Here is a 24781-nt window from a genome sequence, read left to right on the forward strand (position 1 = left end):
ATCAAAATGACTATAAAATTGTCAACTACAATGTAGACAGATGTTCTGTGAATTTTTTCAAATCTTTTAAAATATTTTAGTAAGGAAAAATAACGTCAAACGTCATAGACTCATAGTTGCGCTATAAGAAGGTAACGAAAAAACGTAATGCAGGGTACGAAGAGTTAAAAACGATTAGAAATCAAATTTAAAGAGATATAAACCTAAAGTCAATGTCTCTGATACAAGCTTTTGTGCTGTATCACCTGCTGCTAAAATTAAACTGCGAATGCGTGTTATATTAACATTATTACTTTGAGAAAACGTTATGATCTTTTTTTCGTGATATCTTATACATTTCTTTTACAGGATATTATAGCGACTTCATCTACTTGATATATCTACAAGCAGATAAAATAAAGAGCTGTCTTGAGAGAATCTTTTAGGAAGAGAGTCTCTCTCTCTCTCTCTTTTAGAAAGATAACTTAAAGAACTCTTCTCTCACACGCAAAACAAAACACTGGGATTTATATCTTCTTTATCTTTCATTCGTATTGAGTCTCGTTTTTGATATATTAAATTTTGTGTTATTATAAGATAACAAAAATAATTAAGCTGTAAGAATAAGGTATATATTTAAATAAAAAATAATTAATAGATTAACCAATATAAAAATTAAGTTAATTACATTTATTTAATATCAAGCTATAATATATATATCGATCTCAAATAACTTTCATAATTACTTTCATTGATAAAAAATTGTTTAAAATTCTTTTAAAAATCTGTTTTAAAAATTGCGAATCTATTTTCTCATACGATTTTCTCGTGCAACAAAGCACTATTGAAAAGTGCGCATACGTTTACGACTTTAGGCGTGAGGTACAAAAACATTTAAGAGCAAAAAGAATTTTTTTTAAATTTAATTTTCAAAAATTAAAAAAAATATAAATCAACGATAAAAGAGAATCAAACTGATCACAGTCAAACAGTTTTCGAGAATTTCGAGAGATTTTGCTCGACTAGCTTGTCGCTTCCTTTTTCGTATTTTATTCGAACAGGGCGCAACAGTTTCGAGATGCAGACTGGTCGCTCCGGCAACGAGTCAACGAGGTGACATGGCGGCGCCCAGCGCGCACATGACATGACTCGGAGTCGGACGCTGCGATGTATATGTACGCAACACGAACGCGCGACAGTGCAATTTCGTGCCGGCAACAGGGTCTATACAAATGAGTCCAATTCCAATTTACTCGCGATGTCCGAATGCGACAGACCGAGCTGCAGTCGAGTTCCTCGCGGGGATGTATTGCCGCGCGTCGTCAAACCGCGGCACGTAAGATCCTTGAATTTCGGCCAGTCGATCCTCGAGCTCGGCGCCGTCGAGCGGCGGCGCCCGGCGCGGAACGGCGTCCTCGCGATCGACGAGAATGTCGCTCGCATACCGTGCACCGAGAAGGGGGATTACGTGCGCAAGTGGCTCGAGACTCACGAGAACGGCGAGCGCGATCCGTCCCAGTTGTCCCCCGTTCTGGGGACTACTGCGTCGGCGACCACCACGGCCTCCCGGAGATCGCCGATACTCAGTAACGGTAGGAAGCGACCTAGGGGAAAGATCGGTATAAACAGAAACGCCACGGCGAGAAGGCAGCCGGGCAATGCAGACCGCCAGGAAGTCGCGGAGCACTCTGCGAACTGTACGAAGCCACGTTGCGGATGTAAGAAGAGCGCGAGGTGTGGGGAATGTACCAGCGAGGGACAGCACACCCCACCTGGTGCGGAGAACACCTCTGACGAGTCGTCTCCTGTCCTCGGTACCGTGTCGCATCGCGTTTTCAAGAAGAGGAGAAGAAAATTGCGGTACGAATCAGAGAACGGTGTTTCTCTCGGATGTTCGAAGTCACACGACTGTAAAATCGCAGGTATAAATATAAAATCAACGACGGAACCTGACGTCAAGCGGAACGATCTGTCTGCGGATCAAGATAAGTTGGGGAAAAATTTGGACGCCAAAGCATTGGTCTTCTCGACTGAGGTAAGGGAAAGTCCAGAGAAATATCAGGGATGTATAGAGACATTTTCATCGCCGATACAGGAGAGATTGAGTTTCGCTGACAGTTCAAGTAGTAATAAAACTGATAAAGGTAATACAAAGATAGAAACAGGTACGAGCAACGGCAGCGAGGATGAGGAATGTGACGAACTTGCGAGCGCATCCAGCAATAGCGACAATTTGAGTAACTTCATAGAGGAAACCGATACGCAGAAAACATCCCAGTTCTCGATGGCGGATAAAAATTTCATCCCTTCAGGACAGCCGTTCGCATCCTTGCGGTTGATTAACGACGACTCGAGTGAAACTTATTGTTCGGAGGCAGAAATGATGCAGGATCGAAGTACACGTCTGTCCACGATGATCTCCGAGGTGACGTCTGTGAATAAAACCACGCAGAAGACGGCCAGCAAGTCGGCGACCCAACAAACCGATGCCATTATCAGCACGATAACAACCCCGTCGAAAAAGTCTCCGGATAAGAGTGTGCACGCGCGTCTCTTGGACTCCGGGAAGAAACGCCGCAAGCCTAAAAAGTAGGTATCCAGGTATCGATAATGTGGTCTCGCGAACGTGATTTCTAACATTGCATTTTTGTTCCAGAGGAAGCATGGTCGCGAGACTGCAGTCTCTGATCAACGCGCAGGTATCCGGCATTCGTATATGGCGTCATCGAATGAACAAGGAACTCGACGCTACGTCAGCACGGTACATCGGCGTACTCGTGCGCGATTCCACAAAGCGGTTCGGCAACCAGTTTCTGGAAGGCGTCTTGATCGAGGATCGCTACAATCTCCTGCAAACCGACACAGAGGTCGAACAGCCGGAAGAAGAGGATAATGCGACCCAAGTCCGACCGAAGAAAGTCTTGTACGGGAATATAACGATAATGCTAGTCTGTGATATAATTGGTACATTGAAAATGATATCGCGAGTTGTGATAAACGTTTATCCACCATGGAACATCTTGGATAAGGACGATCTTACCTTAGAAGTGACGTACATAAGTATAAGTGACAATCGCGAAATACCCGAGGTTGAGAACGCTGGGAAATCGCGTGAGCGCAAAAAACGAATTCTCAAAGAGTTCAACTGTCCCTGTATAGAAGAACAGAGAGAATTGCCGTTCTGCGCGATGAAGTCTAGCAGTGATAAGCCCGACGTGATGCGACAAATATTTAATTTCTAATTTATTTGCTTTTTATATATTTAAAATAATCTATGTTGCCCCCCCGAGTTTTCTAGTATTTTCACAGATTGCACCTTATAACAAGAGTATTTTCTGTGTTACGTTTCCTCAGGTGCTGTTAGCTACAATTTTAAGTAGAGACATACCTATATAATTGTGATAATTTTGTTGTAGGGAATCACTGCCAGTGATACGACATAAAAGTACAATTGTGCAATTTGAATATACAGCCTTAACTATTTTTGAATCAAATGTGTACGTCACACGTCGTGCGATATTTTTTTATATAATAAAATTTTGTATAATAAAATTAGACTGATAAGAAATCGTTTAATATTTGTATATAAAAAAAAAAAAATATCGCTGTTATATTTAATAAATAAAATATATTTTTTAAGCGGTTATTTGTTTTAAGATATCCCCGTATTGTATTAGTCATGAAATATAGCAGTATATATTCGCAAAATAGAATTACGTATTTAAAAATAAATTGTAAAATGTATAGAATATATGGATTTTTTTGAAACTGTAAAATAGTGTAAATTAATTTGCAATAGATAAAGTCGATCACTGCTATCTCACATCACTATCTTACATTCTGCTGTTACACACTCGCAGCAGGTCAAGTAGGTGGCTCTGTAGTCTGTATTATTCTCAATAACGTGATTCGTCGACGTCAGTGTTGTGCAGCAATAAGCTGTCAATCGCTTTGATCTTATTCAATCTTATTGTTTTTGGCGTTTTTATACAATCCATAATAATCATTATTGTACGTAGACGTGAAATTAACGACACCCGCGGCACAAAGGTACGTAATAAAGGCTACATTCTTCGAAACTGTTTCACGTTGTCGCGTCGAACTGCTCGACGTTAGATATTTCATCGAGTTACCGCAATCTGCATTAAAGAAGTTCGAAATCGATCCATGAATCTCGTAAATTAACGCGACACTTGCTTTTGCAAAGTGGCTGAAACCTCTATGAACAATAGGCGTCGTCGCTCTCTCTTATTGCGTGTACCTAACCTCAAAGTAACCTTTAGTATCATCGAAATATCGGTTTTTCTTTAGTTTTAGAACGATGTCGATTACTCAGGACCGTCCCGAATTATACGAAGAAGTTAAGCTCTATAAAAATGCCCGGGAGAGAGAGAAGCACGACAATCAGGCGGATCTGTACGCCGTGGTGAACACGTTGCAGCATTTGGAAAAGGCTTACATCAGAGACTGCGTCACGCCAAAGGAATATACAGCGGCGTGCAGCAAACTGTTAGTGCAATATAGAGCTGCGTTTAAACAGGTGAGCATCCAGTGGGTAAAACAAGAATTAATGTGTCCCTTTTGTTGTACATGATACGCTATTATTATGGCTGCGGTCCACTTGACGCTACAAATGCTTTGCGATGGTCTTCTTCTCCTTCTTTCTTCGTTGAAAGAAAAGAGAAGAGGAATGCTTCGAAGCATTTGTAGCGTCAAGTGGACCGCACCCTTAATGAAGAATAATATATAAACTCAAGTATATTTAATGAGGAAGGATATGTAAACTCTCTATTTTCTTGCTGTAGGTACAAAGCGATCAATTTCCAACAATCGACTCCTTCACCAGAGCGTTCCGCTTAGATTGTCCCGCTGCCCTCGAGAGAATCAAGGAGGACAGGCCAATCACGATAAAAGACGACAAAGGCAACACTTCCAAGTGCATCGCCGACATTGTTTCGCTGTTTATCACACTCATGGACAAGTTACGACTGGAGATCAAAGCCATGGATCAACTGCACCCCGATCTAAGAGATCTCATGGACACCATGAATCGCCTCAGTATACTACCCAGTGATTTTGACGGTAAAGAGAAAGTTGCGGAATGGTTACAGACCCTCGACAATATGTCCGCCTCGGACGAATTATCGGACACTCAAGTCAGACAATTGATATTCGATTTAGAGACATCCTACAATGCTTTTAATAAAGTACTTCATAACTCCTAATTCTTTTTATTTTCTACCGGATCGAGTTTATCTGATATAATCTATGATATGTGAGCCTTGATGTATATATCATTATATAATGCTGCTTGAACAGAATTATTATTAATGTAAAATTATAAAATTATTATTTGTACATATTGTTACTGCTAATTTTAATTTTGCCGCAAGATGTCGATTGAAGAATGCTTTGAAGCTTCTTCTATTATAGATAGAATTGAATTAGTTTATTCAATTGCGACGTTTGTAGTAATTGCAATTATACTTTTATTTTGGTAAGCAACAATTTGCCGCATCACGTCACTTTGCATTGTTCCTTGAATCACGTGTAAGACTCGCAGTATTTAAGATGAATACGTTTTATTGGTAAATGAAACTATATTATAGCGAATTCGGTTGGACGCACTAGTGCGCACTCATTGCGCATTGGTGCACATTAAAGCCGTCGTACACAAAGCAACGTGTAAAGCGTGTTTAATATAAACGTGTTTAATCACGAAATTCTCAATATTCTTTATTGTACTATTTGGTAAAATATGTATTGGGCATTTTATCAGTCAAAATATTTGCATTTTGCTTTAAAGATTGATTAAATCGGTGTACAACGGCTTTAATATGCACCAGCGCGCACTAGTGCGTCCAACTACTGTTAGATATACGTATATGTATACATAGGAATATATATATACACACAGATATGTATAGGTGCGCAAAACAAACTATTTTATATGCGATTCTTTGTAAACGCCGACAACTGAATTACTGCTGCTTGTATATTATCGATTAAGCCAATAAAAACGCGTGCAGTTTTAATAGCTGAAAGTGTCTGATACTTGCAAGCATACGCGTAGTCTGTCAAGCGACTGTCTATTAAATTCGCGCTATTTAATCGGGGAATGTTAATTGTCCTTTGTGCGCCGAGAGATTCGCGAAACTTTCCAACAGGCCCGCGACAACGGGCGCGCCGGTTTATCAGCGCGCGCCAAGGCGCGCCTCGGCTCTCTAAAGCGGGCGCGTTTAACGCCGCAACAATGACGCGCCGCCCGCCGCCGTTCAAAGCCGATATTTCGCCGGTTCTGTTTGCGGGCGGGATGGTAATGCGCGGGTTAATTCGCGCCGCGTCCCTTTGATGTACCGTGCCAAGAGCAGACTTTTCCCCGAGTCGAGTATTTACGCGGACACACCCGGTATGCAAATGAAGAGAGGGTGGTCCTTCGGCGCACGCTGCCACGTCGGGGTACAATAACGGCTCAACTATTGACTGAACTAAACTAAACTAAATTAAACTGAGCTAAACTAACAGCCCAGGTTGTATCTGCCAGCCGTGCCAGTACTGCCAGTTCGTCGCATTCGATGTCCGTGTGCAACGCGCATTCTTCCCCCGCCGCGCCGCGCCGTTCGTCGTCCACGTATACTCGCGCTGGTTTGCGAGAGGGAAATTTACATGCAATAGGAATGTTATTATTCGCAAGTCAAGAGCCAGGGAGTTTCGACATCCGCGAAGATGCGCGTCTTAAAATTAGTTTCGTCGTCGTGCGGTCGTCCATTAATACGAGAAGACAAGCAAGACTAAGACTCCGATATATTTTCGTCAATATTTGAAACTTCGAAGCTTCTACATTATAAAGTCTTCGAAGATCGAAGTTTCGAAGAATCAAAATTATATAATTATCAATTTGAAATAGGTACCGTAATAAAGGTTCACATTTATAAAATTGTATAACAAAACCCGAATAAAATTTCCAATGTTGCAATTATGTCGCTTAGGTTGCAAATGTATTATTTTTTTTATTTTCGAGCTTATTCGCGAAAATTACAAGGACAGAGCGTGGAATTATGTATGTACACGCGCGTATACTTTATCTAAATTGACTCGGAACTCAGTCGAGGCCCGGGTTCGATTGCGTCTTATCAGTGCCAAGAACTGTTATAGGTTTTCGGGGTCATCTTCCGGGAAGGTACGTCCTGAGGAGGATGAGATTTTCATCCAACTTTCAAATAAGGATGATCCTCTCAAGGCAATCCTGGAGTTATTTTAGCGAGCTCGTACATTGCCAAGCCACTCTTACGCGGGGATATGCGCTCCGTATACATCTCGACGATGAAACATATATACGTATATATTAGGTATACACACTCATATCCCGAAAAAACACGCACGTGCACACACTCGCGCGCCGGCTTATCCGTCAATCTGTTCGTTTACCTCTGACGGTGTTATTTCAATATAAATCACTCCGGTCTCGCTACATCGAATATGCTTGCCTTTGACAGGGTGATTTTACCCCTCTTTCACTTTTGCCTTCGTATATATAAAAATTCAGATTTCGCGGAGCGATTCGGCAGCCGTGGAAAATCAAAGACTTTGATGTATGTACGGGTCTCCTTCGGCGCGTTGCAACGCCGCGTCTAGATCCGCATGCACGGCCGCGAGAATGGATTTATCACCGTCGTGTTGTCCATTATTGCGGCCGTGCCGAAAAAAAAGCCGCGCGAGTATGACGAAGCCGGCTTTCGCATATCGCCGCCGGTTTCTCCCCGGCGCGGCGAAAGAAATCGATCGTTTGCATTTATATTAAAACCGTTTTTACGCAATTGCTGGTTACGCGATCATCGAGTAACTGTTATGCAGAGTTATCCGCAAGTCAACATTCGTTCGTTATCGCGGAATGCAGCTACTTACATCTCGTATCCCGAAACGCCGTAAGTATACAAAAGCAGACCGCGAGTCACGCGATGCTAATTCCGAGTGAAACAGATTTAAAGTCATTATGCTTCAACAAATCGGTCAATTTGGTTGGAAGACAGTGGTTCGCCACTGTACATGACCATAAATGTCACGACTCTTCAGACATGAAGATGCGACGAGAAAGAAGAATGCTTTAACAAATCGGTGCGACCAACACGCAGTAATTTTGTCCCATTTTTGTACTTGATATTGTTTAAATAAATCATTAAAAAATTGAAAATATATATATATAAACAGAAAATATTAAAAAACCGTAATTGCAATTCTCGATGTCATAGAAGTGTACCATAAAAATTTCATTCATTTTTACCGTACATGAGCAGAGATACATATTATGATATTTACATGGGAAGTATATATATATATATACAATTTCTGTAACTTTTAAAGCAAATATCTCAGAAACGGGTCGGACAATCGATCGCAAATTTAACACATCAGGTTTTTGGGATATATAAATGCACAATCTCTGTAAATTTCAGCTTTATCCTTTTATTTTGACATAAGCGACATACATCTTTAAATCCTTCTGAAATTGGACTTGGTTCACCCGTATATTTTTAGAAAAAAAACCCTTTATCCTCAGTTGTTGAACTTATCCCACAGCAGCATGAATACGATTCTGAAGTGCGGAATAAATATGACACGATCTCGCGTGTAACTACACAAAAGTACTCGGGACAAGTAAATCTTCAAGGGAGCAGGAATACACTTTCACGCTTTTCGAATGACGGGATTGGGCGGAGAAAGGGCCACGGGATTATCTGCAGGCGTCAGCATTATCTGTAGAAAGCAGCACGTCAGCTTTCTGTTGAACGACAATGATCTTGACAAAAGAACGTACCGAGGAAAGCTTTTAGCTTATATGCACTATGCACACTCGCTATGACTTCAAACGGACTCGTAATGCCGCTCGAGTTACACGTTTTGAGCGATACAAATAACAATGAGTAATATTTGTTCAGACATTACTTCAAAGAATTGCCCCTTCGTGGTTTCATGTGATTGCGCATTCTCTTTCTTTAAATTTTATAAAGGATATCCATTTCTATTTGCTGTGAGATTTTAATGTAAAATAATGCCCGTGTAATCTTTAAAATGGAGAATACAAGTAGAACTGAATAAAGAATATATCTCATGCTGTTCGCGCTTTAAAAAAAGCTTGGTCCTCGAAAAAAAAAACCCTTTATCCTCAATTGTAACGTTTCGGGCTCTTGACGTCTTTATACCAAGGAAAGGTCGGCTCCACATATTTTTACTTAGAAAATCCGCAAGCAAAAAGTGACTCCCTTTGTGAATCTTTTTCTCTTTCTCTCCCTTTCTTTCTCTTTCTCATTTTCTTTGGCGGGATACCACTTGTGTATGCACTAATATATGGGCACCGGCTGAACGGTAGATACGCGCACGCAGCGTACTCGCGTGTCTCCCTCGGCTTCGTGTCGCTTGAGAGGCATATCACACATTGAGAGGACGTGAGTCGCTTTGAAAAATCGTGCCCGATATGCCGGCGAAACGAAGAAAAAGGGACGGCACGTGAGGGCTGGAAGGTAGAGCAAGAGGTAATGCCCGGGGTTTTCTCGCGCGCGCACACCGCCTTGCCGCCGATCGTCCCACGATGGCGATGGCGATGGGTGCACCTGGGCTCTCGAATATGCGGCTGGCAACGCCTGCATGCGCGCCCGTGTATTTCCCCCGAAAATTTTACGCGGCCCCCCAGATAAGCGAAGATCGACGACGTAAGTGAAATTCTCGCTCTTTCCGGTACCTCGGACGAAATTTCAAAATCTTTCGACTCCGTCCAGCGACATCAAAGGGAGTTGCCTCGAAAAGGGGGGGTGGAAGGAAGGAGGAGGACCTCGCGATCCCACGAAACCCTTTACGGATTTTGCACGAGACGACGCTGGTATCGATCCTCTTTTTTCTTTTTTCTTCCACCGTGCACCTGCATGGAACACGGATACACGATTGGCTCGTTCCTCGAAAATCTTACGTCGTTCGAATATGCAGCGGATCGGAACGACGTAAATGAAATTCTCTCGCCTTTAGTCTGTGACTAAATCTCGGAATTTAGGAGAAATGAAGGAAAGGAAGGTCTAAACTTTGACTTCAAAGAAAATTGTCGAAGCGCAAATAAATATGTATATACACATATATGTATGTACATGCAATAAAATAAATGTATACATATACTATATACGTATATATACAAAAATATATACATATATTATATGTAGACACGCACACTTATTCACAATACACATAAAATATCGAGTTTTCATCGCTATCTAGGCTAATTTCGCGTAATGATTCGATAATAAAGAAATAAAAAGTAGTTCGGGCCGAGTGCGATATTCAAGCTGCCACATCAGATAATGATCAAAATTACAAAGCAAAAAAGTGCATGGCGTATATGCGCAAGGTGTGCTTTCGCGCCATCGCAGCATCGGGGGTAACGCGACGCTTTAATGAGCCCTCGAGGGACGCATTCGCGTGCTGCAGATGCACTCTTGGAACGCCACACCCCATGAAGGGCCAAGTGAACCAATACCGAGGAAAAATTACGTACAAAGTACACGATCGTTGTGTCCGCGCGTGTCGGTCCCTTGTATACGCGTGTCTAATGAACCGCGGCAATTACCAAAATTACACCGCCTCTCGCGCACGCAGGCACGCTAGAGGCGAAACGAAAGACGATGTTTACCTTTCCTGGAAGATATATTCGAGACATATTATTAGCCTCGCACGGAAAACCTGGACGTGATATACGCATCTACGCGTACAGTGATACAAAGGAGATATTTTTTATTAAGGGTGTTGTTTAAAAATATGTATAGTGCAGAACCCGATGTGCTCGATGAACAAAAATATTGTAATTTTTGGTCGCGCTAAGAAATATACACCGAGGTCACACCTAGGTGGTCACCACCCCTATAATAATTTTCAAATGTTTACCAAACGTAACTGACATAAAGCTGGCTTAAAGCCTATCTACTGCACGGATCTTCGAGAGAGGGACTCCAACTAGAGATCTTGAGTGGAGAGACACTGATTATAAAACCTATCTTAAAAATATCAGACCTTGAATTTTTGTCGGGGTGGCCGCCATCCAATGTAGCCTCGAAGGGTCTACAAGGCTAAGAAAGGTGAAATGTTTGCTATAAAGTATTTAAACTAAAACGATATGTGTGAATTAACTAGAGAAAATTATTATAAAGTCTTCTTTATTAGAATGACATTTATCGGATGAGAAAAAGCATTGGTCGATCTTTTGTTAATCGCAATTTTTATCAAAATTTGTATCAATAACCATCTGCGAGTGTTAGTATACGTTTGTATATGTATATTAGATATTTATTTCTCTAATGAACTTTCAACGAATCTTGATTCAGCATAAAATAATATAAATTATCGTTCTTTATGAATATTCTGAATGTTTATTATATTATATATTGTATGATTTCTTGCGTTTTCTCTTAAATATTATCTTACAAATTTTATTTTATCTTCTTTGATTTCAGTCTTTTGAGATCTGTATAAGAAGAACATAACTACGACGACGATCCCATTCATTGTATGAGAAGAAATCCCAGTAAGCCAAAATGCTCCTATTTTCAGTATAATCGTAATGAATATTCGAACGCTTTCTTCTGTAATCTATGTTGTCTTCTATGTAAATGTTTTGCTCGTAACAAAACTGAGAAATACTACTTACACGGAGATAATTTTTCTTAGAATTTATCCTGAAATTATGGTAGTTGTTGTACATGTTATTACGAAGAATTTTATGTGAGCTATTCGGATTAATATCTACCATAATAAAAAATATTAATATATTTTACATTTAAATATAAAATATGTTTGATTAATTTTACTAAAATATATCTATATAGAAAATTTCAATAATTTTTTAAAAATATCAATCTGCTTGGTAATTTTTATCACGTTGTTTGTAAAATGTCTTTTGCATATTATATATTTCAAAAATTCCTTGGTTGCCAAGTTGTCCCAAGTTTGTAGTGAATTTAACGGTAAAATATAAAGAAAAATTCTCCCCGTGTATGTACATCAAACGAAATAAATGTTATACAAAAGAAATATTTACTCTTAAAGGAATGAATACTTAGCAGAATTATAAATCCAATAAAAATCTAGATATGTATAATTATGTTCTTTAATTTCAATGACAACATGAGCACGATAAGTAAGCCGTATAAGAAAGACTTTAAATAAGCCAAGAAATACCGCGCTAAAAATATCTTCGTAGACATCTCCATCTCCATTCATTAAAATAAACTTACATTTTATTGTCATATTTTTTTTTTTTTTAGAAATCGTGGAATGACAAATTCCAAGCGCGATATTGCTTGTTTGACTCAATTCTCCCTGTATCCCTAGAAACGTTAACTTTTGACGACGCGCTTCCCGTTCATCACGCCGAATTGAACGTAAACCGCGCGGAGGAAAAAGTGCCACTTCGTAAAGTCTACCCCCAAATGACGAAATTACACGCGGGGTCGAAATGCCCGCTCGCCCGTCGGGGTTTCCGCGCAATCTCACTTCCTGGGGAATGAATACAGTTCTAACGGGGCCACCAGGGAGCTATTCGTGTGCCGCGGGGTCCATCGCCGATCGTCGCAACACGCTGCCACGTTGGCTTTTAATGTCCTGCAACTGAGAGATTATTCGTCCCTGGAGGCTGGACAAAAATCGAGATCGAAACTGCGTTTCCGTTCGGCGCGATTGCGACGATCATCGAGCATCGGCGGGCGTGACGTCGAATATTACACAGACCAAAAGCTCCAAATCAATTGTTGTAATAATGAGGAGAGGGGGCGGCGTAACACGCCGCGCCGCTCATCAACAACCTTACCACGATTCGAAACGCGTGGCAATTAGTGTTTCGCAATGCCGGCGGCGACCTGCGATGCAACTTGCTGCAGCTAATGTAATTTTGCATTGGACTTTGTACCAAACGAATAATACTCAATACGTAGGTATAAAGGTTTATTTAATACTTTTCTAAATACGGGGATGATGAAGTTCGACGAATTTTTCCTTATTTTTAAATATTTGATACATCTTTTAATAAAGTAATTAAAGCACAGTTAATTTTTTAAATCAACGATATAAATATTATATAATAGTCGATATTTTGCCGTCTCATTCTTTTTATTCTGTCCGTGTCCGAGACGAATTTTTACGAATTTGGTGAAAGGCGCGAGGCAACTTTCGTGAATCGTAGAAAAATTGTGTCGACGTTACGCATAAACTATCGAGCGCGTGTGACACACAGTTGCGCAGAGTATTGCCGAACAATGCGCCGCGGCAAAAGCCGCAATACCGTCCTCCGCCTGCGCTGCTCCTTCATGCGGCAATCGAATTTCTGGATGCGCCCGTGAATTTTGCCTTCGGGAATGCGGCGCTGCTCGGCCAGAGAAATCCAATTGTTTGCCGTTGATTCCTTTGTAATCGGCTGAGTACAGGTATCTGCTGCCGCCGCGCCACCGCCGCCGCCGCCGCCGCCGGGCAGGTAACGTTTTAAAGCGAATAATTTCATTCTGGTCGCACCGCGCGCGATGCGATTCCGCGAATACGGTCGGAGAAATGTAAGCGCGGCGGCAGCGGCGGCGGCGGCGGCGAAACAAAGGGTCGGGATTTAATAATGCGTTCTTTGCGCAGAGATACGATGCCGTGCCGAACGATGATGCACGCGCGAGACGTATACGCGAGGGAGATGATAGCGAATACACGCTGGCCCGTACGTTCCGCACGCGGTTCAATAAAAGTTTCCGCTCTGCCCCGGGCTATGTTGTAGTACTTCTGATATCGGGAGGAGGGGGGAGAGGGGGGATACAAAGCTGGGCGCGCGAATTAATCCAATAGCACGCGAGGAGAAACAGGTGAGCGCTATAGGGTGAGGAATAGAGGAGGATGCAAGAAAGTGCAGCGTGCTCGCGTTTGTCCCGCGGCGAATGTCTCTACGGGCTAATTAACTTGTACATGTATACGGCGCGTTCACCGAAAGACAAAGGTCGAGGAGTAATTTGTTAAGTCGAAATAGAGATACGCGGGTATATTACGTATTTAAAATAAATTAAAATGAACATTATTATTTTATGTAGTAAACTTTTACCGCTGAACTCTATCGTTAATTCTTTAAGAATCTCGCGATAGGATTTTATTAATTTCTATCGTAACCAAAGAAACAGAATACAGCATGGTATATACAAAGAAAAGAAAATAGAGAAGACAAAATTATACCGCTATACATTTCTTGTATAAATTCGTTCGGATTTTGCGGTTATCAATCTTTGTTTAATGAAAAATGAAATTTCCAGAATTTCCTATCAACAGAATATACGAATGCACAAGCCGCTAACGGCGTCGGTTGCAATTTATTTCGCGCGTGATACCGGCGAAGAAAGTTATGGGCATCATCTCGTAAAAAGTTACGAAATACGATTTGCGTGGAATTATTCAAAATAGCCAGCGTGACAACAAAACTTTCCGCTTGAAAAATGTTTCCGTATATATTTCGTATCGCTGCTTTAAAAAAAAAAACAATCTCGAAGTTTTTGCGCCCCTGCAAACTATGCAATTCCGTTGCAGTTCTTCGTGTTGTAATAACGAGATACGTTAAAGATGCATCGAGCATTGCAGCTTATTATCGTATCGGCGCACCCGAAAGTAACTCCGCCGACACGTTGCCGAGAATACAAAAATATACGATATCGAAATTGCTCGTTCTCTGATGTAACGAAACGATAACGCTCGCAATCAGAATGGCTCCATACGTCTGCGAAAGCCGCGAGACATCTATCTCGTGTTCGCTATCGATAAGACGTTCGCGTTTATACCGAAATATTCTCGAAGAAATTCCCTGCTTCGCATAAAAATCAGAAAAACGATATGTCGGCTGGAAAGTAATCATTTTTCAAATCGCGGATTTTATACATTTTACACATTATTAGGAATATTCTACGTTAATTTCGAGAAAGTCGAGATGTTTTCCTTAACCCTTCGAGGCTACACTGGATGGCGGCCGTCCTGACAAAAATTCAGGGCCCGATATTTTTAAGATAGGTTCTATAATCAGTGTCCCTCCACTCAGGGGGGGGGGGGATCCCTAGTTGAATCCCTCTCTCGAAGATCCATGTAGTAGAAAGGCTTTCAGACGTATCAGTTACGTCTGTTAAACATTAAAAAATTTTATTATAGGGGTGGTGACCACTCAAGTGTGACCTCGGTATATGTTTCTTATCGCGATAAAAAATTACAATATTTATGTTCATCGAGCACATCGGGTTTTGCACTATACATATTTTTAAACAACGTCCTTAAGATAAATTTTTACGTGCATTATTTGGAATTATGAGACTTTGAATCCGTCTGGGTAGCGACCACCCCAGTGTGGTCGGGGCGTATTAAAAAAAGGTGTAGCCTCGAAGGGTTAAATATCTAATCGCAGGTCAGATGTAGGAGTTGCAATACCCCAGAAACAGTTGTATTTATTGGCGGTTTTATAATGGAGACTACGTCTTCAATATTGTTTCGCCTTTATCATTGAATTGGCTTATTGTTAGATTATTGTAGATTATTGATTATTGCCGCGTTTCGAAGGACATTCGGCAAAAAGAGCAATCGACTACCCTTGCAGACTGTAATAGTGGTAATTACACGAAACAACTGAGAAACGATAAGCCACTGTTTAAGTAGCAGTTAAATGCAGGTAATTAGCTACGATAACGGCAAATACATGCGCAACGCAGCATTTTACTTGCCGAATCATGCGAACGTGTGTCCAATTATTCGTAACAATGTTCGACATTGAGCTTTATCGCTCGCGGTATGAGTAATATGATTCAATGTCATACAACAGAACTTTAAAACTTGTCACCAGGTTCCAAACTTTTTTAAAGTGTTTGTTTAAAATCAAATTCTTTATGAATTTGAATGAATTTCTTTTGAACTCTTAAGAGCCTTTTAAAGCAGAAATGGTATGAAAAAAAAATAAAATTTTATAATTTAGGATTTCTCTCTCTCTCTCTCTCTCTCTCTCTCTCTCTCTCTCTCTCTCTCAAAAAGAATTCTTTTTCAATTCTCTTTACTGCTCTGGTATGTACGCGCGCGTTCCCATGCTAGGATATCTAATAAAAATATCATATTTTTATACAATAAGAAATGCGCCCATTATTAATACCGATTTATTTTGTAGCAACGGGCTCTAGCTTCCGGATGGAGCCGGGTGCCAGGATGGGCAACTCCAGACTCTTAGTGCAAGATGATATGGAAGCAGTCCAGCAAAGATCAGGAGGATCTCTCGCTGCTAAATAGGGGCAAAAATGAGGACTGAACTAGCACCGAGAAATAATGACTGGACAAGTCATTATTTCTCGGTGCTAGTTCAGTCCTCATTTTCAACTTCACCTTCAACTTGGAACCTTAGTTGTCTTAACAACGTTACTTCTTGCGTCTCTTCTTCTCTCGCTTCAGTTCTATAAACAACTGCACTACTCGATCTTTAACTATAAAATATGATATTTTCTGTGCATTTATAAATATATCATGTTTAATAAAATAAAATATCCATCAGCATATTGTCTTAAACTTTATTTTATTTTACACACATAACAAAACTATTATTAAATTGTAATTATATAAATGAGGTGCATGTCATTGAAGAATGTGTAAGGACACGTTCACGTATATGCGATACAAACTATACACAAACCATAGATCGATCGTACGTTGTATAAATTATATACAGTTTATCATAGTGAAATTAAAAATTAGGGAATAAATATAGGTTCGGATATAAAAGTTTCTGAAAAATACCGTTACATCCACAATTTGTCCTTTATACATCTAGATTACACGAATATTGTTACCTCTCCTTTTCACTATATGCGATCGACTCATTTCTCTGTTTGAACTCGGCGCCATCCTACTTTATTTCCAATTAAATTAATTTACACAATGCGTGAAAGTGCGCGGTGGAAGTTGATTATGCAAAAACACGATGTGGTTAAATATTCGGAATAGAAGACCCACCATCTATGACCTTAATCTTGATACATATTATATAGGTCCACTTTTGAGTAACCTACAGAGAAGTAATTTCTTTTTCAGAAATAAATATCTTATTGAGAAAAAGCTGAAATAAATATTAGATATATATTGTATTACAACATTGTAAAGTCATTAAAAATTTTATATTAAAATTTTTTAGAACAAATTTTAAAATATTATTAAATTATAATAATTCCTTTTAGAGATTTTTCAATTTTATTTATTTCTAAAAATTTTTATTTAATTCTTTTTTATCGTATTTTTAAAGTGATATTTCTATTTCAAAATAATAATACAGATAATAATGGGAAATCGGAATTTTCATGATACATCGCACTTTCGGTTTTGCATGACAAATACCTTAATTCTTATATGATAATTATTACCATTTTAGAAAATATCTTATCTTTTTGTATCTTATTTTGTATCGTCGCATTTATCGCATTTCTTATCTTTTCGTCCCGATAAAGAAACGGAAATATATGAAGAGATTAATTTTCAAGATGCATGCAGCATTATATAACTGAGCTGCGTTCGAAAACTTTATTTGGGTGAACACCGCGTCGTTCTATCTTTGTTATTTACTAAAAGTTAGACAAGGACAGAACGACACTGGTGTGCGCCCGAATTAAGTTTTCGAACGCAGCTCTGAATTTTTAACGATAACTCCAGTATGGATAATAATTCCTAGAGACAAGATCACATACACATATTCCGAATACAAGCAAAAGTATCTTTCTGTTCGTAATTGTTAATATATTATCGTTATAACGATCGCAAACAAGTAATATTACTCCGAATCGGATTCTTCTTAGTATTACGGCTGTGAATTGAAAGCGGAGTATACCACACAAAATGTGAATCATTCATTAAAATATCGTCAGAAATTGTAATTGGAAATGAATGTTTCTGGGAAAAAAAACCCATTTATAACTCCATACAAAATTGCCTTCAGCAACTTGTTTTCCTTTTTTATGAATCATTTGTTTACCATTAAAATTAAAATTTTAATAAAATTTCAATGATTCTCTCTGCGACATACATATATACCAATAAATCATATAATATACAACGCGCTGAACTGAAGTGTATTTACTACGAATTGCTGACGAGAACAGAAAAACTTATCTCAAGATGGATTTTCGCTTAGAATAAAATATAAACAAAATAAAATAAAATAAAATATAAAATATATAAATATAATAAAATAAATTAACAACTGTTGTATGACACCCGATTACTCGATTAAGCGAGCGAATTTAGCAACAGCGTAATTAATAACAAGTAACGCGGAAAATGCATCAAAACACGATCCAGTTGCATAGTCGGTATTCAGATTCTGACCGATGCAATCTCGTTCCGATACTGCAGGAAACGCTGACCAAGGAATGGCGAAACTCTCAGACAATATCCGATCCAGCGACAGCACATCAACCCCGCAGAAATAAAAGAGAGGAGAGGACGAACACGGCGAACAATTTTACGATCAAACGGGTATGAGTAATATTCGCTGTCAGTCTGCGCGATAAATAATTAAAAAGGTACGAAAGTTAAATTAAAGTTTAATCAGAAGTTTAAAGTTTATTAAGAGAATTCTAGTAAATTTTTTAGTACATATATATGTATGTATCCACACATACACACATTGTTAAACGTAATGCACGCGCGTATTGCAAATTAATTAAAGAAAACAGCAATTTGTTCAAAATAGTTATAAAAACTAATATGGAAATTTCAATAAGGGTGTTCACTCAAATGTAGTAAAAAAAATTCCCACATTTTCTAGAAATTTTATTTTTACTCCATATTCACACTTTTGCATTGTTTTAAAAACAAAAATGACTCAAAATGAGCAAAAGTGAAATAAATTTACAAATTGCATGTGCAAATGCAAATGTTTACAATAAATAATGTTTTATTTTATATTGCTTCTTTCCCTGCCCTTTCTTTTGCACATCTCAGCCAAGTTTTAATGGCTTGCTCAACTTTTTTTCGATATATACAGGAATTCTAATATATACGCGAGACTTCTCATTATGAACCCGACTCACATTTCTGTATCTCATTAACCCTCCTTATAGGCGGAGAGCTGACAACACTTTTGGCCAAGTGATTTTGGCCAAGACCAGCACTATACTTGTTAGTAAAAAAAACCCAGCTTTTATAGTATGACTTGAAAATAATTATTTTTAATTATTTATATATAATTAAGCCTGGAGACTAATTTTCCCGAGCAATCGAACTGGCAATTTATTTGCATGTTCCTGAGTGACCAATTATCAATATCCGATAAAAATTAAGACTTATACTATGACTTGAAAATCTGTTTTTTTCTCACCTGCGTACTTCTGAACTCCCCAAGTACGGCCAGCCAGGTGTTCGGATTATCGAAGGAGAGTCGTTCGCGCAGGTTATAACGGAAAATCGTGATTTATAAAATCACTTGGCCAAAAGTGTCGTTATCTCTTGGACCGCAAATTTTTTTATATGTTAAAAATTTCTGAGGCACTTCTTTTTTTATAGCAATCAATTTAGCAATATCGCAAGTGCATTTGAGAATTTTTTCAACACGATCGGTGGATAAATGATCAAATGGCGAACGATCAAAGTTCGTCTCGGGTCAAAATAACCCAGAGTGACTTCCTTGTTTGAAAAAATAGGTGTGACCACGGAGGGTTAATGGCTAAACCTATATAGTTTTAAATTATCAAAATGTTTATTTTTCTTCAGATAACGTACTGATAAAAGTAAACATGGATTTAAAAGTGGCACCCAAGGGTGGCAAAAATGAGATATATGTCTCGAAAGTAAACACGAAAGTCAAAATCTCATTATTTAATTATAAGTTTGATGAAAGCGAAAAGGAATTAGTTCAACTGCATGAAGCTCTTAGTAATGTCGTAGATAGCAGTTCAAAAGATATAATTGCCTAAGGTTGAATCAGTAAATTCACAAAATTGCGTTATCTAATTCAACCCAAGTGATATGTATTTCAAAAAAAGATGTGAAATCTTTAAATTGCGCCAAATGCAAAGATTATAATATTACAAAGAATTATTTTAATCGCAAAGAATTAAAGAGATAACAGTACAAAATAAAAATATTTAATTAAAATAAAATAAATAAATTTTTCTTGTAAACAAACTTTGGCGCTGCTTTTTTAGTCCTGTCGCATTCTCCCCTAAATTATGTTCATTGTTTTTTTTATAAAAAAACAGCGCCAAGTTTTTTTACAAGAAAAATTAACCTTTTTTGTACAAAGTTACGATCTGAATTAATTTATTTAGGATATTCGTCGAAACACTCCATTTAAATGTAAAGAAGGCCGAAGTTTTTTATAAATCAGAGGGTGAAAAAAGACAGTTTATTAAACAGAAACAGAAACATGAAAATAAATGAGATGAGAGACCAGATGCCTATATATACGCTTGATCAATTCACAGGCATCAGTCTTGATACACATCTTGATACACATCATATCGTACAATTGCTAGGGCTGTTCTCTGACAGTAAAGTGTTGGAAAGTTTGTAAGAAAAACTCTTTTAAATTGGATAATGTTTAATGCAATCTTTTCTTTTACAGTTATAGCAACATGTGTTGCTATAACTGTAACGGACGTACGTAAGTAAATATTAAATGTAAAAATCTGATTCGTTTAACAACTAAACTTCTGTCTTTTTTATACAACAATTTACGAAATTGATAAACTATTTAAAAAAATTAGGATCTTATTAATTTAGAATCTTCATTGTTCTCCCTCAAAATATACAAGTAATAAAACTACAATTTATATATTATATACATATCTATATGTTCTAGATGCTCGTTATCTCTTTATCTCTTTTTATTATTATGTTAAATACTTTTATAACATTTTTGAAATAGTTAATTACATTAAACTTCTTTTATCTTAGATTGTTTAATTTTATATTTGCAAATTAATAAAAATAACTTAACAGCTTCCTTTATTGATCATGTATGTGGCCGCAACGATCCCAACTATAATCAGTGCATCGCGGACAACATTATCTATTTGAAGGACAATTTTTGCTACGGGACTTCCCTGGCGGGTTTTCCAATGATTGAGCCATTAATATTGGAAAAAATTGCCATTTTCGACGAACCTAATGTCAAACTGTATGTTCAAAACGCAGAGGTATATGGAACTTGCGACTTTGTTATAACCTCCATTAATGTGGACCCCGAAAGGCTCCATTTCAATTTTAATTATCTAATGAAGCGATATGTCATAAACGCCACGTACGATTTTAATATACGTCTGCTAGTACCAGTCGCTCACAAAGGAATTATACTCATTACTACGGGTATGTAAAATAATTGATCTTATATTAAAGTAAAACAAAAGTTTCAATGAAATTTAGCATAAAAGATTCAAAATTAGATTTTATTTAAATTGATCAAAATGTGTTTTTTTACAGATAATGTGGAAGCAAACATAAAGTTGGACTTGAAAACGGTAACCAAAAATGGTAAAAAACATATTTACGCATCGAAAGCAACCGTGAATTCCAAGGTTAGAGATTTTGAATATCAGTTCGGAAACGAGAAGAAATTAGGTCAATTAAATGAAATTTTTGGAGCTTTCCTCGACGAGAATAAAGATATTATTATTAACACTGTTAAACCAGTATTGGACAGGAAATTTTCCGAAATGTATATCAACATGTTCAACAACATAACTCAATCTAATTACGAAGAATTCTTTCCCGAAAATGTATGACTTGTTATAAGAACTTTATAGCAGAAAAAAATTAATTATATTCGATCTAAGGGCTAGATGTTATTTAATGTTTTTTTTTATATATTTATATCGAAAATATGTCACATACTATATTTTTTACTTGCGCGCTCTTTAGAAGCATGTATAATTTCACTAGTATTTTTAAATTTAAATATTTAGGAAACATATTCTTCAAGCCTTAAAGAGTACACGAAATACAAATAGTTTCTCTTACCTCTTAAAATATATTAGCACTCTTAATATATGTTAATTTTTAACATTGATTTTAATTTATACTGTAGAATAAAAAGTATTCTTGTAAAATGCCAAGGTTACCGAGTTATTTTAGCATTATAAGACTAAACATTGATATGGAATTTATGTAGTCAAATTCATAATTACATCAATTATTACTTATCTATTATCGGTTTTCCCTCTATTCCTACAATCTTATTCTCTTTGACATATTACAGAAACGGTAATTAGCTGATATTAACAAGCTGATTAATAAAATGTTACAGTCGAATGTTTGATATTTAATCGCGTGCATATGTGCGCGCGTATATCTATTGTAATGTAAGAATACTAAAAAGAAATTGTAAATAAGATAAATAGAAATTTAACGGTTTGAAATGATTACAGATTATATTACTATGTATTGTAAAGTCCGAACTGGTGGTTTCCTTGTTGGATTCCTTATGATTTACAGAACGGCGAACCCTTGCGCCGAGACGGCATAACACAATCAATAAAAATATAATAAGTAATGTAATAAAGTGAAAAAAGAAATCTAGAATTCCTAGAGAAAATAAAAAGTAGGTAAAAGTCGGTATGCGAAGGAGACTGGATCCATTTAGACATGAAAATAAAAGAAGGAGAAAGGTTCTTAGAAAGTTTCAAAAATGTTGTTCAGTTTCAATACCATATCATTAGAAAAACACGTTTCAAGATTCACTCTTATCTAAATTAATTTCGTCCTTCGCATATGCGTAGGGCAAGAGTCCTACGTTTATCTTTTTCAGGAATTCCACATTTTGTCTTTGACGAATCGGACCAATCACTACTACCGGTATTAGGATGCGTCGTGCTATTGGTCGTCCCTATCCTGATATTTTTAACTGGTGATCGACTTTCTGTCGTATATATACGTCACATCGTTTCTTCAATCCACAGATGTAGCTTTGACGAGAATTTGATCTGCTTCTATATCGTTTGCTTGCGATCGTTACGTTAACAATCAGAAACATGAAGGTACTTCTGTTTGCCCTTGGAGTGATTTTGATACTGGGAATTATTCCTAGTGAAGTTATCGCTAAAAGTGCAGCTGATCCGCAAATGGATGTTCTCCTGGGCACTAAGTATTCTCATATTGAAGGCCCGATAGAAATGATTAGCAAACTAATGGACCGAGCGATAAATGCGACAAAACATCAGCAAGGCTAAGAAAGGTGAAATGTTTGCTATAAAGTATCTAAACTAAAACGATATGTGTGAATTAACTAGAGAAAATTATTATAAATTCTTTTTTATTAAAATGACATTTATCGAATGAGAAAAAACATTGGTCGATCTTTTGTTAGTCGCAATTTTTATCAAAATTTGTATCAATAACCATCTGCGAGTGTTAGTATACGTTTGTATATGTTGACTTTAATTGTAAGTCGCTATCTGAAATTTCGCAATTTATGAAAATAATAATAATAAAAATATTTAACTTTTCTCTCCATTCGCGGTAACAACTTGATCTTAAAAATAAAACCTTCTTTCTATTAAAATTTTTTAGCAGAAGTTATCTCAATTCTTTTGCTTTACGTCTTAAATTCAATGTTGGATATATGTATATATATACACACGGAGTATTCCCTGAACATATCCTACCGACTCTTGATTTATTATTTGTCATTTTATATAAAATTCATCAGTACTTCACGAATTAAATTTTATTTTGCATAATAAAAATCGTCTCAAGTTCGAAAAGCAACATATAATATACGATTACATTATTATTTTATCATCAGAAATTTGATCTATAGAATATTGCATAGTACGTGACAAGAGAAAATTGCCCATTTTTTCATCAAGTTACATCTCGTTGCTCTATTTATATCTTCTTCGCGATCTCCGACGGACAGTTTGATTAGGAAGTAAAATTTAAAAATGCGATCCAAATAGCGATCGTACACGCTGCTCTAAAGGAATCTTTGAATAGCGGGATCGACCAATTGATTAATCTTGACGCTCGACGCCTTGTACTTGGACTGTTTTATTATTAAAGCTTAGACACGACGGCGAAGGTACACTGGCGGTGCTCTCAGCTTTCCAGCAGCGTTGTACGTCTTGGAATTGGTAACATTTGTCGGTGATTGGAAAAATTTACGAGGTTCTCTCCCGTCTGGAAGCCCTCCGCTCTTCCGCCTGCCTATAGCCTCACCGGCTCTTCCTCTCGCCGTAGCTCACCGATAAATCACTTTCCCGACTCCGCGAGATTTAATATAACGTCAATATTCCCGGTAGCGAATAAAAAGGGCGGGAAGGGATATTCACGGCGAGTCCTCCGCTATACGCATCATGGCCCTCGCACGGCATTCGTGCGTGACGTGGGATAAAACCGTTTTAAAATTGCAAATATGTCGCATGTCGGGATGTTGAGAATTTCAGCCTCTCTCCGAAATACGATCGCGACTGAGAATTATAACAAATTCCTCTATGGACTTATATTTATATTACTTTATGTCCTCCTTGAAATTTATCGTGCCGGCTGCGAATGGAATATGACTACGCTACGTGAGTAAAACGACACGATATGGTAAATTTTTTTATGACTACTTTTCTCGATAAAAATATTAATAAAATATAATTTTGTAATAACTACTATAATATGTGTATGATAATAACAATATTCTTTTAAAGAGGCTATTTATTTCCAGAAAGTTATATGAAGTCTTCTTTTTGATTCTTATACCAATTTATACAGAATAATATCCGCTTTTCAAGCTATTGATTCTATTGATTCTGTATTG

The 24781-nt window shown here is 37.7% G+C and overlaps 2 protein-coding genes across 2 annotated transcripts; both read left to right on the forward strand.

Moving 5' to 3' along the window:
* The first annotated feature begins 1008 nt into the window (after positions 1 to 1008).
* On the forward strand, positions 1009 to 3508 carry LOC143904976 (uncharacterized). Its single transcript, XM_077420024.1, has 2 exons — positions 1009 to 2568; positions 2636 to 3508. The coding sequence occupies exons 1-2, from the start codon at positions 1124 to 1126 to the stop codon at positions 3219 to 3221; spliced, it is 2031 nt and encodes a 676-aa protein (XP_077276150.1). The 5' UTR covers positions 1009 to 1123; the 3' UTR covers positions 3222 to 3508.
* Positions 3509 to 3869: 361 nt separating this feature from the next.
* On the forward strand, positions 3870 to 6014 carry LOC143904977 (vacuolar protein sorting-associated protein 28 homolog). Its single transcript, XM_077420025.1, has 3 exons — positions 3870 to 4029; positions 4291 to 4519; positions 4785 to 6014. Exons 2-3 carry the CDS (start codon positions 4301 to 4303, stop codon positions 5202 to 5204), a joined length of 639 nt encoding a protein of 212 aa, XP_077276151.1. The 5' UTR covers positions 3870 to 4029; positions 4291 to 4300; the 3' UTR covers positions 5205 to 6014.
* Positions 6015 to 24781: the final 18767 nt, after the last annotated feature.

Source organism: Temnothorax americanus, unplaced genomic scaffold, assembly GCF_048541705.1.
Source record: "Temnothorax americanus isolate GAGA-0224 unplaced genomic scaffold, ASM4854170v1 Scaffold6, whole genome shotgun sequence".
In the NCBI taxonomy this organism is placed as follows: domain Eukaryota; kingdom Metazoa; phylum Arthropoda; class Insecta; order Hymenoptera; family Formicidae; genus Temnothorax; species Temnothorax americanus.

Excerpts from the sequence above, each read along its gene's own strand:
- LOC143904977 (XM_077420025.1), top strand. The coding sequence starts at position 4,301 with ATGTCGATTACTCAGGACCGTCCCGAATTATACGAAGAAGTTAAGCTC. Across the intron at positions 4,520-4,784 it reads ATAGAGCTGCGTTTAAACAG|GTACAAAGCGATCAATTTCC; the intron begins GTGAGCATCCAG and ends TTCTTGCTGTAG.
- LOC143904976 (XM_077420024.1), top strand. The coding sequence starts at position 1,124 with ATGACTCGGAGTCGGACGCTGCGATGTATATGTACGCAACACGAACGC. Across the intron at positions 2,569-2,635 it reads AAACGCCGCAAGCCTAAAAA|AGGAAGCATGGTCGCGAGAC; the intron begins GTAGGTATCCAG and ends TTTTTGTTCCAG.